We start from the raw sequence: 16,810 nt of genomic DNA, 5'->3' as shown, positions 1-16,810 counted from the left end.
TCCATGGCTTTTTCTTCTTCTGTGACCCTTCCTCGTCATGAAATTGAATGGAGGTCTTTAAAACCAAAGCTGTGTGTCCACTCACTCCTTTCTCGTTCTCACTCACAATTCCAGAATCCATTTCTTGGCCACTTGATATTCTCCTTTACATGCTGTGATTTTTCACATGAACCCTCTACTTAACTTACACAGATCACAAATCCATGATTCTCTTTCCCTACGCCTCACACCCAGAATGCTCTGCACCCTCTTCGGTTTATCTGAATCAGTGTCTCCTCAACGTGCGGTCTGAGCACTACTTAAAGCAGAATGGCCTGGCCCCACCCCCAACCTAATGACTACCTGGGAGCAGGTCCCGAGAACTTGCATTTTAGCAAGCTGCCCTGGGCCATTTGATGGCCCTGGAAATTTGAGAATCCCAGATCTGAGCCCCACCCTCCCCAAAACTCCATGCAAGTCGCCCCCTCTCAATACAGCCTCTTCTCACCACCGCAGCCTTGCTTCCCTCCAGACATTCACCTTTGTTGTATTGCTACTTATCTTATCCTGCCTGCCTTTTTGATTAAAACTTGAGGGCAGAGAGGAAGAAAGAAGAGAATTTGGTGGTGAGCACTTGTGTACCAGACACTCTGCAAGAGCCAGTGAAGTAGATGCTATCGGCCTTGTTTTACAAATAAGGAAGTTAAATTTCAAAAAGTTGGGTAACGGTTTCAGGGTTATGCAGTTATTAAGCGGTGGAACTAAACCTACAGCCTTGGTCTTTTTTCGCTCCAAAGCCTCTGTTCTTCTGACACAGACCTTGTGCAACTCAGCCTTGGGACTGAAGCATAGCCACTTCCCATGTGCTAAGTCCTAATATCTGTTCGTTTTTTACAATAACATGAACTTTCTCTGGAGTCTCCACAGATTTCTTTCTCACTTTCTGCCCACCCCCATTCAATACATGTCTTTCTAAAAGTTTTGCCCTGGTCTCTCCTCTCTTCTCACTCTTCATCCTGACCTCATTTTTTGCGACTGGATGATGGATGCCAGGATCTATTTCCAGTCCAGATTTGAGTTTCCAAACCATAAGCTCCAATGCCTAGGACCATTTCCATAGGTCCTAAAATTCAAGAAGCTCTGTTCCTTGATTTTCGTTCCAATCATCTTTTCCTGCAAATTGCTGCAGTCATTGGGCAGATCCTGCCGAAGGGCTCTTTTAACATCTCTTCCAGCCTCTATTTGGTGGACCTCCCCAGTGCAGAAGCCAGAACGCTCCTAGTCTGCCTCTGAATTTTACAGGCCCCAGGGCTCAGTCTTATTCTCATTCCTCAGGCGGTCTCATTCAGTTCAAAGGCATTTAATAGCATATATCTGCTGATGAATCCCACATTTCTCTCTCCACCAGACCTCTTCCTTGAACTTCAGACTCCATATGGGTGTCTAATCAATGTCCGAACTTACTATATCCAGAAGAGAACTCTGAGGTCCCTGCAGCCCGCAATGCTCACCTTCCACATGGTGGATGACTTATTCCTCCTTCTTTCAGATCTCTGCTTGGGGATGGCTTGCTCTACCCATCTTTTCTAAAATAGAGCACGCACCATCACCTTAACCCGCCTGAGTGTATTCCCATGGTATTTGCTTAGCAGAAATGAGGTTATTTATTGTTTGTTCCAGTATAACCAAGATCTCTAAGAACAAGAACTTGTTCACTGCTGTCTTCCTGATACTTAGAAGGGTTCTTGCACAAAGTAAGTGCAAGAAATATTTCTTAGTCTTAGATGCCCACTGCCACTTTCCTAATATATGCCACCATTCTCTCTCCCGTGGCTTGCTGTGCTCTCCTTGCCTCCAGATGCAATTATTTTCCAAATTGAAGCCACTGTGATCCTCTTAAAATGCAAAGGTGTTCATCCACTGCCCTTCTTAGACCTTTTGGGGAGGTTCTGTGTTAGTCTGCACCCTGGATCTCAAGCAACAGAAACCCAGCTTGCTCAGGCAAACACGAAATTTGGGGGCACAAGAATCTGAGGAAGGGTTGACTAACTAAAATGTGGGATGAGCTGGGATGCAGCTGGACTTCAGGAACAAAGGGAGTAAGAGATTCAAAGGTGCAAGAGTTCTCTCTCTCTCCCTCCTCCCGTCTCTCATTGATGTTTCTCTCTTATCTACTTTATTCTCTCTCCTTGCACACTGGCGTTTTTCACCCATACGTGAGCCAAGAGAAGAATCACAAAGTTAATTTGAGGGCATGTTTTATGCTTGCCCTGGCATGAAAATTCCTAGTTACAGCTCTGCCTTGAAGTTCCGTTCTACATAAGAATTTCTGATGGCAGATCTATAACTTTATTCAGTATGTGTGGGGATGAGAAGACAGAAAATATACTCACACCAGGAAGTTATGGGAAGGGTAGATTATTGATCTGCCTTTCTGTATTTGTCTTGCTAGTTGGAGCATTAGGATTTGAGGTTTGGCCAAAAGGGTTACAGTGTTACTTACTGCTGGTGATCCGCAAAGATCAGAGAAATATGCTCGATGGGAGAAATGTGTCCCTCAGCAGGTATGGCCACCTCTTGTGCCTTCACTGTAGGATTCACAGCCATGTGGCCCAGCCACTGGGCAAGAGAGTGTGAACTACTCTGGACGGAGAGTGCTGAGATGGTCCCAGATCTCCCCAAAGATGTGGGTGTTTTACCATGTCTCCAGCATCGCACATCAGCCTGCAGTTTTAGCCACAAAGGTACTAGCACCTGACGATCTTCACTGCAGAAAATCAAAAACTAAAATATGGCTTCCCATTTATGTAGCTTGGAACACTCAAGGCTCCAGACTTTTCTCCATCGTTATCTGAATATTTCTTTCTGTCCAATGTCCTTGGTCAGACTCAGAATTGCTTATGAAGCTCAGGGGTCAGTCATCAACCATCCCATTTCCTTCTATTTCTTTGTTCCTGTGCTTCCTGAAAAGAGCCCAGAGTCTCATTTCTCACAGACTTGAAGCAAATGCTAAGGAGTCAGAGTTGCACCATCCCACAGGTGCAGCTTCTTGTCCACCCATGTGTTCCCCCAAAAGCTGGCATCTGTGGAAGAGTCACCCAGTGACATGGCACGTCACCAGAAGTTCCCACTGTGCCACTATAGGCTACTGAGACTCAGACTCAACAGTCCAGTGGGGAAAACAGCAATGGCCATCTCAGTTATAAAATATATGCTCTCTGGACCTTCTGAAAACCTTGTAACCAAGTACCAGCAGGCAAAATGTTACATCCCTCCTTTGCTAATAGAATCATTTCACTCTCTTCCCTGCCACGTCCTCTGGATGCTCTCAATTTATCGATTGCAAAGCCTTTTCTTTTAAATGAATTAAGGGGCATTACCACTGAGGTTTCTATTTCAGTTGCAGACAAAACATAATCAACACGGAAGCCCACCTGGAATTCAGAGGCTCCAGGGAGGTCCTCAGATCCTCAGCACTCGGTTTGATGTCTTAAAAATAGATGAAAATCAGGTTAATCTGGTGTCACTTTGTCTTTAGGTGTGAGGGACAGGGAAAAAATAAACTTGTCAGCCAAAGAAATCTTGAATGGATGGGGACTGGAGTGGGAGGTGTAAGCTGAAAAGATGCGATTGCATGTCTGTGGGCCATCTGTGTGTTTCGAAGGAAATTGTGATTGAGAAATCATTAGCACGAAAGGAAGACAGTATGATACTGAGATGCCTCTTTTGAAATCAGATCCCACATAAACCAAGGACTGGATGGGTCAGCCTTAGGGAGAGTGAAATTGCCACACTGCCCCTTGCATGATCAAGTATGTTTGTTTCCCACGGCTGCTATAACAAATCATTTTAAAAGAAAGCAAATTTATTATCTGGAGTTCACAAGTCTAATGTGTCCACAGGGCTGCTTTTTTTCTGGGTTCTAGGAGAGAATCTGTTTCCTTGACTTTTCTAGCTTCTGGAGGTTGCCTACACTCCTTGGCTTGTGACCCCTTTTCTCTACTTTCAAAGCATCTTCACGTCGCTCTCTGACCCTCCTGCTTCTCTCTTATAAAGGCCCTTGTCATTACCTCGGGCCCACCCGGGATATCCGGGATAATCTCCTAATCTCAAAATCCTTAATTAAAGCATATCTGCTAAATCCTTTTTGCCCTGTAAAGTAGCATCTTCATAGTTTCCAGGGACTAGAATGTGCACATCTTTGGGGGCCATTGTTCAGCCTACCGTACCAAGGAAGCCAAGGTTACTTTTGTTGCCTTAGTGACTTTTGGGTCAAATTGGCAGGCAGGTAAACTGCTTCAGGGATGGTCACCGCTGTTGTGGCTTGCATCTCTCCTCTCATTTTCCTGGATCATACAGAGCTAGGGGAGCATTGATCATATAACCAGGGCCTATCTCGTGGGCTGTTTTCAGCGCCAAGTCTTATTGTAATCTAACAACAGCAAAGAGGTGTTAGTCAATGTTGAGTCATAAAACGTTAGGACTTGAAAGGATCTGAGAGATCATGTGATCTGATCTTCTTCATCTTATATGCGCAGAGAATGAGGTACAGAGAGACCAAAGTGACTTGCCAAGGTCAACAGCTAATTAGTAACACAAAAAACCTAGCACCCACTGCCTAGTTCTCGTCTCATTACATCACTGGGGCTGCGAAGTAATTTTAGGAAGCCCTGTTGAGTTAGTTGCTGATTATCTCATCTCATCATTTTTTCCCCATGATATTGGGTAGATAACGTTATATTCAAAACCCAAGAAAGAAGTAAGAAAAAGTAAAGTAAAATAAAAACACGAAGTTCACTGATCTGGGGTAACCACCGTTTACCAATGTGGCTGATGCATAAAGTGCGAGAATAATGGCAAATAGATTTAAATCTTAGGATGAAGAAAGTTTTTTCCTAAGAAATACAGTCTAAGAAATATGGCTGAAATAATTGTAGAGGGAAATGCCTAGTTTCCTTGGGCTTTTTAATGTTTGGTTTTTTTCAAAGTTTATAGAAAAGCATTTGTTGAGGGCCCACTGTGTGTGAGATGTTGTCTTAGGTTCTGAGAAAAAGACAATAAAAGAAGGTTTTATTGAGGTTTATCATTTATCATTTGGATTTCCCAAACTCCTGGAATTACAGAGAAAAACAACTTTAAATTTTAAAACACAACAATCTCAAATTGTGGAAGTAGGGCATCAAATGAGAATAATTGAATATGTAGCACATGAAAAAATGACATGCAGTTCAAAGCATATTCATAACCCTTTTAAATTCCTTGTGGATGGGAACCTATTCCTCTGCTCGAGTGGAATTGCTTAATCTGCCAAAATCAGATGAGCCAAAGCACTCAGGCGTGGTTAAGATATGGATATCCAGAATTTGGGCAAATCCTAATGCAGATGGGAGAAATGAGTGCCAACCTTCGCACCTGCGTGAGCCCTTTACCATTTGGGTTTATAATTCTCACACACAGACTCCTGGCTTATTTTTCCTAGTATTTGCTAAATCACTTTCTCACTTATCATAAATTACCCCAAAAGAGCAAGGCAGTTTGCTTTGGAAACCAATGAACGCTTTCAGGTCTCTTGGTATCTTGTGATACATTCATTTGTAACTGTATTTTGGAGTACGGAAATATTTAGGAAAATTAGTCAACTAGAGATGATGTGCGTAATTTGACTCAGGGAATCACTCACATTTTCACTTCTTTGTAGCCTGAAATCAACAGAAGCAGAATTCAGCAGAAAGAGAGGAGAGAGATGGTGTTGAAAGGAATGTTTCTGAAATGTCAGAGGTGATGGGGAGAGTTGGGCACCTTGAAAGCCCAAATCAGTAACTCCTACCACCTGCACAGGTCTGAGGTTTTTGCACTGGGCCGATGGACGGTAGCTGCTGTCTTGGGATGACCAGGTCAGGCTTTGAAACTGACTGATCAGTCAAGCAGTTCAGAGATGGGCCATTGGCTCAGAAATTGCACAGAGGACGATGGCAGCAGTGAGTAGTGTGAATTTCAGAAGATTTCATAACTCTCTTGAAGCACACAGTTGTGTTCTCTGTGCAGCCTTTAACTGAATACCACTGAATTCCACCTGAAGGCAACAGAAGAGACAGAGGTTGAGGAGTCCCTTGGGAGGTGCACCTACCTGGCCTCAGACGCTTTAGATAACCAACAGGTGAACAAAACAGAGACAAAATAAAAACTCTGGACTTATGGAGACACAGTCATCTTATGTTTAAGAACTCCCTCCTAAAGGTATTCTAGTTGGGTACATTGCAATACAAAAACTGGGGAATTGTAAAACAAAATAGCTGTCCAATTCAGATGAGAAAAGCCATGCAATTGCCATCGACTATGTAGAACTTTCTGAAGCGTTAGCTGTTTGGAAACTTCCTGATATCATTCCCCAGTTTTACACAGGTTATGAGTTATTCAAAGGGCTGAATCCACAGAAGGATCCTTTAGATGTGTAAGTGATTCTCAGCAACGGATGTCCTCCACCTCTCTTGATTTTCTGCCTGATTACAGAACTCCCCAAAGGCAGCACAATTTAGGAAACCTGAGAAAACAGTAGTCTCTCAATTGGGGGCAATTTTGCTTCCAGGACATTAGATGATGCCTGGAGACGTTGTTGCTACAACCTAGAAGATGCTGCTGGCATGTAGTCAGGAGAGGCCAGGGATGTGCTAAACATCCTACAATACTTGAGATGGGACCGAGCGACAAAGGATTAAATCTCTTTACTTATTCTGGTTAGATATTAATAGTTTTTTCTGTTATTTATATTCCAACTATTTTCACCCAGGTTGTTCTGTATTTCTTAAGTTTGGGGGTTATCATTCATTTTACAATTTTCAAAATATCACTATATTCAAATTTATCTATCCATTTTTTTACGACTTTTGCCTTTTGGGTATTAAAGAGGCCTCCTCTTTCCCAAGCTTAAAATATGTTCTCCAATATTTTCATGATTTGGATTTTTATGTTTAGCTCTTTAATCCATGCAGACAAGGCCGGCTGCCTGGGCACGCAACCTGTGCAGTAACACAGCGCTCTGCGCTTAGAAGGGCCCAGCAAATTTGGTATTAATTTTTTGTGAGGATGTGAGGGGTATGAATGAAGCAGTATATAGATTCATTAGGAATATGCGCTCTGGAGTCAAAGTACTTGCATTTGAATCTTGGCTCCAACACTCATTAGCTGTGTAATATTGTGCAAATTTCTTAAACTTTCTATGCCTCAGAATCCTCATCCTTAAAATAGGGACAGTGACAAGATCCAGCGCCCATTATTGCTTTGTTGGTGTAATGCAATCCAGGTAAAGTCCTTAGGATAGCATCTGGCATGTAGTAAATGTTCCATGAATGTTGCTGTTGTATAAGGATTTTTCCTGTGCTCATCCTAAATAGGTTTTTTTTTTAAAGTGTCAAGACTTACCTTTAATGTGAACCTCTTTTATACAATGCTGACCAGGTTTTGCTATGCAGGTTCCAAAGTCTAAAAGACATCCATGGAATGGGACGGAGAGGTTGCAGTATCTACAAATCAAACATCCAGCATCTCCAAATATAGGAGCGAAAAAATAAGGGGAAAATAGAGATGGAGGCCAGAGCAAGAAAAAACGGGGAAGAGACATCCAAAAATAAAGCAGTGATTTTCAACTTTAAAAAGTATGTAGTATTTTTTAAATTAATTCTAAAAGCTCACATAAATTAAAATTATTTTTATTTTGAGAATGGTTGAAATTTAAAGCATATGCTACATTCATGAATTGGAAGCACCCAGAACTGATACTAATTAGAAATGAGACCAGGTGGTTTAAACAACTTAGTTGGGTAAAATTTATTCAGTTCCTCTGCTCTTAATTAAATCAAAACAAAGTTATTTAGCCAGAAAATTTAATTTCAGCCATATATTCTCTGTTACGCCTTCATTTCAATGTCTAAAGCGGCACATTATATATAGTGGGTTCTCGGTGAATAATTTTTGCTTGATCAATACTTACATGCTGGTTATCGTCAATACTCAAATTCAGTGGCTCGAAATGTTATTCATTTTGGTTATGTAAAAATAGCCCAGAGATTCTACTAAGAAAGAGTTTACTAGACATTTTGTGCAATGTATTTTAAATCTCCCTCTGCCATATTAGGGATTAGATCTCTTTTAATAGAAAATAGGCAGGCTGATGAGGCTATTGACTATTGACTGTTCTCCCCAGATTCCACCTCAACTAAAGACACTTTGGAAATTTCACCTTGGTTCTCTTACTGAGCATGACAGACTTTCAATCCATAAGCAATGATCAATCAACAAATATTTTTTTAAGAATTAAGCTTATGCCGAGGACTCTGCTAGGCAATTTACGTGCATTAGCCCAATCATTTCCTACAATAAAACCTTTCAGGCAGGTATTATAGTTGCCCACATTTCACATAAAGAAAACTGAGGCCTCAAGATTTTAAGTAGCTTGCTCAAGTGCCAAAGACAGGAGCTTAGGAAGGTCTGTGGCTATCCTAAGCCCCTGTTCTTAGCGAGCATACCGTGTCACTCAAGCCACCTACCTTTTGCGTATCCCAAACCTTCTGATGTTGCCCTCTTCTTGCTGGAGATTTTGACTTTTCCTAGGTTCAGGGTCAGTTGCCTGCCCAGAATTCTAGGGCTGCCTGTTTCTTCAAGTCACGCCTGAGTGCGTTTTCCTCCTGGACTTATTTCTCAATCTTTCAACTTGCCCTTTGAGATCCACTTGGGCTCAGACCTTTGGTGCCAGTGACCCTGCCTAGGTGGAGAGCTTACATGATGCCAGATCTTTCTGTGCCTTGCCTAAGGCCCCTGGACTCTTTTCCTGAGTAGGATCTGCTCTAGCTTCTTTCTCTCCCTCTCAGATGGTCCCTCCTCCTTCTCATTCCACACCCGATATCCATAGCCTTCTTCCTAAAATCTTGCCTCTGACATTCTTTACTATGAGGGAAGATGATGCCTTAACTTTTAGGCCTTTTTTCTGACTGTAGTCGTTCAACTGCCAGAACACTTATAAATATGTTCATGGATCCCATTTCCTTTCTTCCAGTCTCTTTTTGTCTGAAAATTTGTTGTTGGTTTTATTAACATAACTAAAACATGATATATTCCGATTTGACAACTAAATTTAGAGCTCCAGGTTATATGTAAAATGAATAGTTTCCTTACATGATTTATTCTGAAGGATGCTCTTCTATTTTATGAATTTATTTATTAGTGGGGAACCTTCAACAGATTATATATATATAATTACTTAACTGCTTATTATACATCCTATATACAGTTATTTAAACAAATATGAAATCATGATGATGGTGATCTTTTTTAAATAGCCACCCCTTATTTCATGGGCACACCTTACTTCCAAATTTCTCTATATGCTGAACTTTCTTCTTTTACCTTCATGTCTTTCCTGCGCATCCAACAAAATGAATGCTGTGCCCTCCCTGAATGATTTTTTCATGATATCCTAGACACTGTAGATATTCAGCTGTGATTTTTTTTACCTACTCATATGCTCCCCTCCACATTCTTTACAGGAGAGAAGTATAAGGACTTAATCCTCAGCACTAGACCGCCAGGGAGCATCAGAGAAGTATAAGGATTTAAAATGCAGCAAAGACCCAAGCTATGCAGTTTGCCTTTCTCGCTGCCCTCTCTGCAAGGGGTAATCAGAACTCTATGTGCACTGTATTTAGTGATGAGGGTAGTGTGGGCAGCAGAGGCCACAAACTGGTGGCCCCGGGGCCAGTCCTGGTATGTTTAACTTGCAGAGAGCCTTCAAAGTTTCTATTAGTTGTCAACATTTAAAAATTGGGAAAATTTTCCTACAAACCTGAATTTCTGGCTTCTCTTGCAGAAGCAGAAGATTTGGTAATGTTGGGCTCTCCCGTCTCCGTGGCAGCAAACATCTGTAGCTGGGGATCAGCTGCCCCCCTTGATTTATTGCTGGCTGGCTTCCCCCATTTATATTATCTGCTCAAACACTTTAGGCATTTAGGTTGGTGACCCCAGTCTTTGTCTAAGTCTCAATAATAGAATTTTATTTATTTCTTGGATGCCTCCTAGATTCTTCGTACCGAAGCGTGGTCTCCAGAACAACAGCATCAGCATGACTAGGAAGCTTATTGGAAATGCAGACTCTGAGGCCCCACCCCAGACCTGCTGAATCAGACGCTGCAGCTGAACAAGATCCCCAGGTGACTCATATGTTCATTAAATCTTCTGACTCTAAGCGACCCTGCGCTCTTTGCGCCTGCGTTCAGTGTAGAGCAGCTGTCTGCATCACCTTCTTACCATTTCATTGAGAGGGAGGGTTCCCTTCATGGTGCTTGAACACACCTGTCAGAGATCATACCTTCACGAACATCTACCTAGTCCGAGGGGCTTTAAGAATCCTGTAAAAGGACTTGGGAACTTCCTATTATCTCCTTTATGTAGTTCTTTTATAAATGAAAGAAGGTTGGAGTTGGTGGAAAAGAGCACATATAACAGGAAAAGTGCTAGGAGCCCCGTATCTGTGCTTCTTTTGTTCCAATTAATTCACTTTCTTTGCCATATTTATAAGGGCTTCCAGCCTAATTTGGTTAGTTGCAAATTAGCAACACTCATGGCAACATGTGGGCCACCATCTACCAGCTCAGTTTTCTCATCTGTTAAATGGGAAATAACAGCACTTGACTCATAGGGTTGTCAAGAGGATGCAATGAATTAATACAAATGAAATGTTTACACCACTACTTGGTATACAGTAAGTGCTCCATAAATGTTAGCTGTTATTATTTAAATGCTTACTCAGGCCTAGTTAGGAGCACTTTAATTACATAACCTTATTTACAACCACCCTCTACTTATATTGTAATTCTTCATTTTCTTAAGTAATTTTCCTCTTTTTGATTTATCCTTTCTTAAACTTACCACGTAAGAGCCAGAATAAGATAAAAACACCACCGAAGGCAATACCTCTCATTCTCAGATTTCTAGCCAAGAAAGATGGAAGGAAAGACACGTCCCACCATTAAATCTTGCCTGGGAAAGTAATAAAGTTACACACTTATGTTAGTTGCTATAAGAAGGGAAATGACTGGTTATATTTCATTTATCTCATTAAGAAAATATAAATGTTTATTTTATGAAGGAGGAAAAATAAAGTACTTGTCTTTACCAAAAATTTACCATAAAACTTCTCCAAATTCCAGAATATTTTAAGTTTAGGTGTCTTCCTATTACCAAATACCAACTCCTGCCTTCCTTTTTTCCTGAACTGTAATTGTTTATTGCAAAAATGTGAAGTGAGACAGATGATGTTTCTAGAATAATAATTCTGTTAAAAATAGTTTTAACTATTAGCTGAAAGGAAAATATTTACTTATGCCTCTTCATAAACAAATGCCTTCATTGCAAATGATCATATTTGTGATGATCATATTTATATTTATAAATCATAGTTTTAAAGAAAAGCATTATATGATCGTTAACAATAGTTAATACTTATTAAATAAAGAGAAAGAAATTGTCCAATTGGCTAAAATATAACATTTCAGTTATTGATGGCCTACCTGCCTTCTTCCTGAAGGTATTGTGGGAGTTTTCTAGATCTGAGCTTCTTTAAGGGGTAACAACAGGTAAAGTTTCTGATGTAAGGAAGTCCGTTATAACTGAAACAAACAAGGCCAGTCTCTGATCCACTAGATTCCAAACGGTTTAAACAGTAAAAATTGCCCAAGTAAACAGGGAAACTTTTCACCTGAACCCTCTGATCTACATGGACCTTAGTCGCCTTTCTCAGGAAATTAACATAATAAGACTAAGTCAACAGTTAAACTGATTCACTGTAAATTTAGCTAAAGATTGCTGTGTTCACCACGCTACGGATTAATTAGTTCACATATACTTGGCCATATGGATATACTATTTGTTCATTATATAAGGTGTTTGGTCTTCATTTTTTTTTTAATTAAGGGTATGAAAGTTAACATCCTTGTGAAATTACAGTTGTACATCATTATTAGTCATGTTGTAGGTACACCACTTCACCCCTAGTGCCCTACCCCCACCCCCCTTTCCCCTGGCAACCACTGATCAGTTGTCTTTGTCCATATGTTAACTACCACCTGTGAGTGGAGTCAGAGAGAGTTCCTCTTTCTCTGTCTGGCTTATTTCACTCAACATAATACCCTCAAGGTCTATCCATGTTGTTGTGAATGGTACGACTTTGTCCTTTTTTATGGCTGAGTAGTATTCCATTGTATATATATACCACATCTTCTTTATCCAATCATCAGTTGCTGGGCACTTAGGTTGGTTCCATGACTTGGCTATTGTGAATAATGCTGCGATGAACATAGGGGTGCATGGAACTTTTGGAATTGCTGATTTCAGGTTCTTGGGATAGATACCCAGTAGTGGGATGGCTGGGTCAGAAGGTATTTCTATTCTTAACTTTTTGAGGAATCTCCATACTATTTTCCATAGTGGCTGTACCAGTTTGCATTCCCACCAAGTGTATGAGGGTTCCCTTTTCTCCACAGCCTCTCCAACATTTGTCACTCTTGGTTTTGGATATTTTTGCCATTCTAACAGGTGTAAGGTGATATCTTAGTGTAGTTTTGATTTGCATTTCCCTGATGATTAGTGATGATGAGCATCTTTTCATGTGTCTATTGGCCATCTGTATATCTTCTTTGGAGAAATGTCTGTTCATGTCCCCTGCCCATTTTGTAATTGGGTTGTTTGATTTTTTATTGTTGAGTTGTGTGAATTCTTTGTATATTATGGAGATTAACCCTTTGTCGGATAAATAACTTGTGAATATTTTTTCCCAATTAGTGGGCTGTTTTTTTGTTTCAATCCTGTTTTCCCTTGCCTTGAAGAAGCTCTTTAGTCTGATGAAGTCCCATTTGTTTATTCTTTCTATTGTTTCCCTCATGTGAAGGGTTATGGTGTCCGAAAAGATTCTTTTGAAGCTGATGTCAAAGAGTGTGCTGCCGATATTCTCTTCTAGAAGACTTATTGTTTCGGGCCTAATCTTTAGGTCTTTGATCCATTTTGAGTTTATTTTAGTAAATGGTGAAAAAGAATGGTTGATTTTCATTCTTTTACATGTGGCTGTCCAGTTTTCCCAGCACCATTTGTTGAAGAGACTTTCTTTCCTCCATTGTAGGCCCTCAGCTCCTTTGTCAAAGATTAGCTGTCCATAGATGTGTGGTTTTATTTCCGGGCTTTCAATTCTGTTCCATTGATCTGTGCATTTGTTTTTGTACCAGTACCATGCTGTTTTGATTACTGTAGCTTTGTAGTATGCTTTGAAGTCAGGGATTGTGATGCCTCCAGCTTTCTTCTTCTTTCTCAGGATTGCTTTAGTAGTTTGGGGTCTTTTGTTGCCCCTGTTTGGTCTTGATTTTTTAAAAAAATACCATATAATCTTCACAGAAGAACTTGGTGCATTCAGAAAGCAATTTGATTTTTTAAAAAGGTTTATTTCTAAGTTAATATATAGTTCCAAATTAATACATTCTTTTTGAAACAAATTAAAATGCCAAGAATATTAAAATCTTCTTTGACCATGTCCTTACCAAACCCAGTGTCTTCCCCAAATGTAACCACATTATCCATATGCTGTGTATCATTTCCATTCTGTGCATTTTCATAATATATTTATGACTTGAGAATTTGCATAATATTGTTTTTTGTTTTATTTTTACAATAATAGTATCGTACTCTACATATTATTTTTCCCCTTGTATTTCATTCAAAAATATGTTGAAAATCTTTCTATGTCAGTCTTTAAAACTTCATTATTTTTCAATCCTATATAATATCTTCTGGTATGGATATAGCATAGTTTATTTAGCCATTCCCTGATTTATGAGGACATAGGTTCTTTCTGTTTTTTTATGACAAACAATGTGACAATGTGTATATACGTCCTTGGCCATCTATACAAGTTGTTTCTTTAAAACAGATCCTGAAAAATGGAATTGCTTCTCTCAGGGTATGTTCACTTAACATTTCAGTAGATACTATAAAATTGCCCCTGAAGGTAACTATCAATTTTTCTACCACAAGCTGAGTATGAGTACTTTTTTCCTTCAGACCCTCATTAATACTGAATCAAAGATTTGCAAAATGATTTTATTAGTATCTAGAAATCTAAATTAAGATAACATGTTTTGGCTTATCAAGTTGGCAAAGATGAAAAAGTAGGTTGTTATTGACAGTATTCTGAAACATGTGCTTCTAGTCACAGAGTGGGGAAATGTAAATGAGCGTGTGTGTCATCCATATGTGCCATTAGTACATGTACTCATATATACACACATACACACATAAATAATTTGTATCACACCATAGCTATAGATTTGTAGCCTGCTTTTTTTTAAAAAAAGGAAAACTTCATATTTTGAGTGTTTATTTTGTCATTAAATATTCCTCAAGAATATATTTTTAAAGGTTTTGTAATATTCTGTAATATTCAATATAGTAAGTCAATGGCCTCACTATAATTTATTTAATAATTCTTGCATGTTTGATATTTCTCATATTTTTCTCGTGTTTGAATATATCTTTAAGATAAATTTTTAGAAATGGAATTACTAGGAGAAAGACATAAAACTTTTATAAGGCTCTTGATACACATTAGCAAATAATTTTCTAGAAAAGTAACACCAGTTTAGAGCTATCATGTGTCATTTTCATTTTTGAATCCCCAGCGCTTAGCTAGCATTGTGTCTGGACCATAAGAAGCTCTCAGTTAATGCTACTTTTTCTTCCATTCCTTCTGGATGTTTTCTTTTTGCTCACATATCTTCATTACAAGTTTGTCTTTGGCCCTGAATGGACCACTGTTAGAAAATTATTTCCTTGCTCAAGATGACATTATCTGATTAGTCAATCCACGAACATATGTTTCTACAAATACAAGCTGTTAGGTATTAATCATGAGGATATTTTCCTTGATATATATTATCTATATCTTCTTTCCTTTAATGAGAATTTGTTTTTCTGACTCTTTCTAATTGATATGTATAGGAAATAGATTTTGGCAAAAGCTAAGAAATCAGTATGGAGTGTGGTGTCTTGAAAATGGCCACTGAGTGTCTTAGAGTTTTGAGTGGAAATTTCCATCTGAGATGCTCCATGAAAGGTGACAGGATACAAAATACTGACACTTAAGTCAATAGCAATACATACTGTATGATTCCATTGATCATATGAAACTCAAGAACAAGCAACATGAATCTATAGTGATTGAAGGTGGAATATTGGTTAATTCTGAAAGGGAGGACTGACTTGGCAAGGGGCTTGAGAAAATTTTCTAGGGTGAAATGAAAATGTTCTATATTCTATCTAAGTGGTGGACACATGTATTTATGCAAATGTAAAGTGAGGTTGAGCCGTACACCTTAGATTTGTGCATTTTACTGAATATTACCTTTGGGGTGTACATATGTTTTCATTCCCCACCTCATTAGGAGATGAATCATTGGGAACGTTTTGCAAGCACCTCCGTATGAGTTACAAATTCACTGAATGGTGTTAAGCAAGGGAGTGACATTATTTATTCAATAAATATTTAATGAGTTTTTACTATATTCCAGACATGGTGATTTCAATTTTTTGAAAAATTATTCTGGTAGAAGAGTGAAAGTTAGGTTGGCAAAGGTGAGGCAGGGAGAAAGTTAGGAAGGTGTTGTTTGTTCAGTCAAGAGATGATGAAGCCTGGAAGCAGGGCAGAAGCAGAAGGGATGGAAAAGTGGAAACTGATGACAGAAATGCTAAGAACTGTATGTTCAACATCTCAAGCCTCATGGTCTTGTGTGAGCGGAACAGCTTAGTCCTCACATTTTCTACTCTAGCACTTCACTTAGCACTCTGTAAAAGAACTATCTCTTTATATTCTCTCTCACCAGACTGTTAACTCCTTGAGTGAACAAATGCCATCTTGATATCTCCAGCTTCTAGCAGGATGCCCAACACGTAATAGGTGCTTGGGAAATGTTTGCCCAATGAGTGGGATATCTTTGATGGAAGGAAGATCAGGGAAAAGAATCCTGGAGTAGTCTGGGGATAAGAGGCTGTGAGAAGGATAAGTGACATGGAATGACAAGGTTGAGCAATGATGTTGGATGGACTATCCTTGGGCTGGTGTAGGCCGCGGTCCCAGGGAGTGTTTAAGGCCTGAGGGAGAGAGCAAATGCTAGTTTTTTCTAGGGGTTGTTTTGCTGTCTCTTGGGGTAGTTCTCCCCTGAAAGTTAGAAAGAAAAATCAGCTTGTCCTTAGGATGCAACTTTCTAAATGAAATTTTAGAATCCAAGCTAGTAAGGAGTCCAGCTGTAAAGTTGAGTAGGTTGCAGAACCTGGGGAGAGCTTTGTCCACGCAAGTCAGGACAGGATTTTCTGCCTCCTTGGATAGTCACCTCTGTGGTAATACAAGGCGCCTAGTAATCTTAAATAATTCACTTCATCATCCGGGCCTTGACTTCCTCATCTCTATAACAAAGGGCCTGGATTATGGATTTCTGTGGTTCTATCCACTCATATGCTTGGTAGCTCTATTTTAGTCCTCCAGTTGTTGGTGAGCAGAAGGAGGAACTCTAAAACCACAGCTTAGATAAAACCTCCTTCATAGCAAGAAATGACATTTTGTATTCTGTGGACCTTGATGTCTCACCCGCAGCAGGAGGAGTGGACACGCATCTACATGGACCGGTGCCTGTCACCGTGGACACGCAGAGGCAAGCACTGCAGAGCCCTACTAATAGTCACATTTTGGATGCTTTCCTCCATTTTCTGGTAGATATTGTGGCGAAGAAAAACATGAAGGGGCATG

The 16,810-nt window shown here is 39.7% G+C and overlaps 2 protein-coding genes across 4 annotated transcripts in view; one reads left to right on the top strand and one right to left on the bottom strand.

Moving 5' to 3' along the window:
* Positions 1 to 16,810, top strand: part of C22H9orf85 (chromosome 22 C9orf85 homolog) — a 225,226-nt gene that overhangs the window by 133,213 nt on the left and 75,203 nt on the right. For both annotated transcript variants that reach the window (XM_070590120.1, XM_070590121.1), the window contains exon 4: positions 10,048 to 10,178. In XM_070590120.1, the coding sequence (XP_070446221.1) occupies positions 10,048 to 10,147 (100 nt within the window). In that variant the 3' untranslated portion in view covers positions 10,148 to 10,178. The remainder of the gene's footprint in view (positions 1 to 10,047; positions 10,179 to 16,810) is intronic.
* On the bottom strand, positions 5,048 to 11,665 carry C22H9orf57 (chromosome 22 C9orf57 homolog). Of its 2 annotated transcripts, none has more exons than XM_008513572.2 (4): positions 11,538 to 11,665; positions 10,897 to 11,007; positions 7,399 to 7,521; positions 5,048 to 6,052 (listed from the first exon to the last, which is right to left on the bottom strand). In XM_008513572.2, the coding sequence occupies exons 2-4, from the start codon at positions 10,946 to 10,948 to the stop codon at positions 5,928 to 5,930; spliced, it is 300 nt and encodes a 99-aa protein (XP_008511794.1). In that variant the 5' UTR covers positions 10,949 to 11,007; positions 11,538 to 11,665; the 3' UTR covers positions 5,048 to 5,927. The 2 variants fall into 2 exon arrangements, with proteins under 2 accessions (XP_008511794.1, XP_070446223.1); XM_070590122.1 differs by having other exon boundaries at positions 11,542 to 11,647.

This window comes from Equus przewalskii, chromosome 22 (genome assembly GCF_037783145.1).
Source record: "Equus przewalskii isolate Varuska chromosome 22, EquPr2, whole genome shotgun sequence".
Taxonomy (NCBI): domain Eukaryota; kingdom Metazoa; phylum Chordata; class Mammalia; order Perissodactyla; family Equidae; genus Equus; species Equus przewalskii.
Note: the sequence above shows the minus strand (reverse complement) of the source record. Positions and strands in the feature narration are given on the sequence as shown.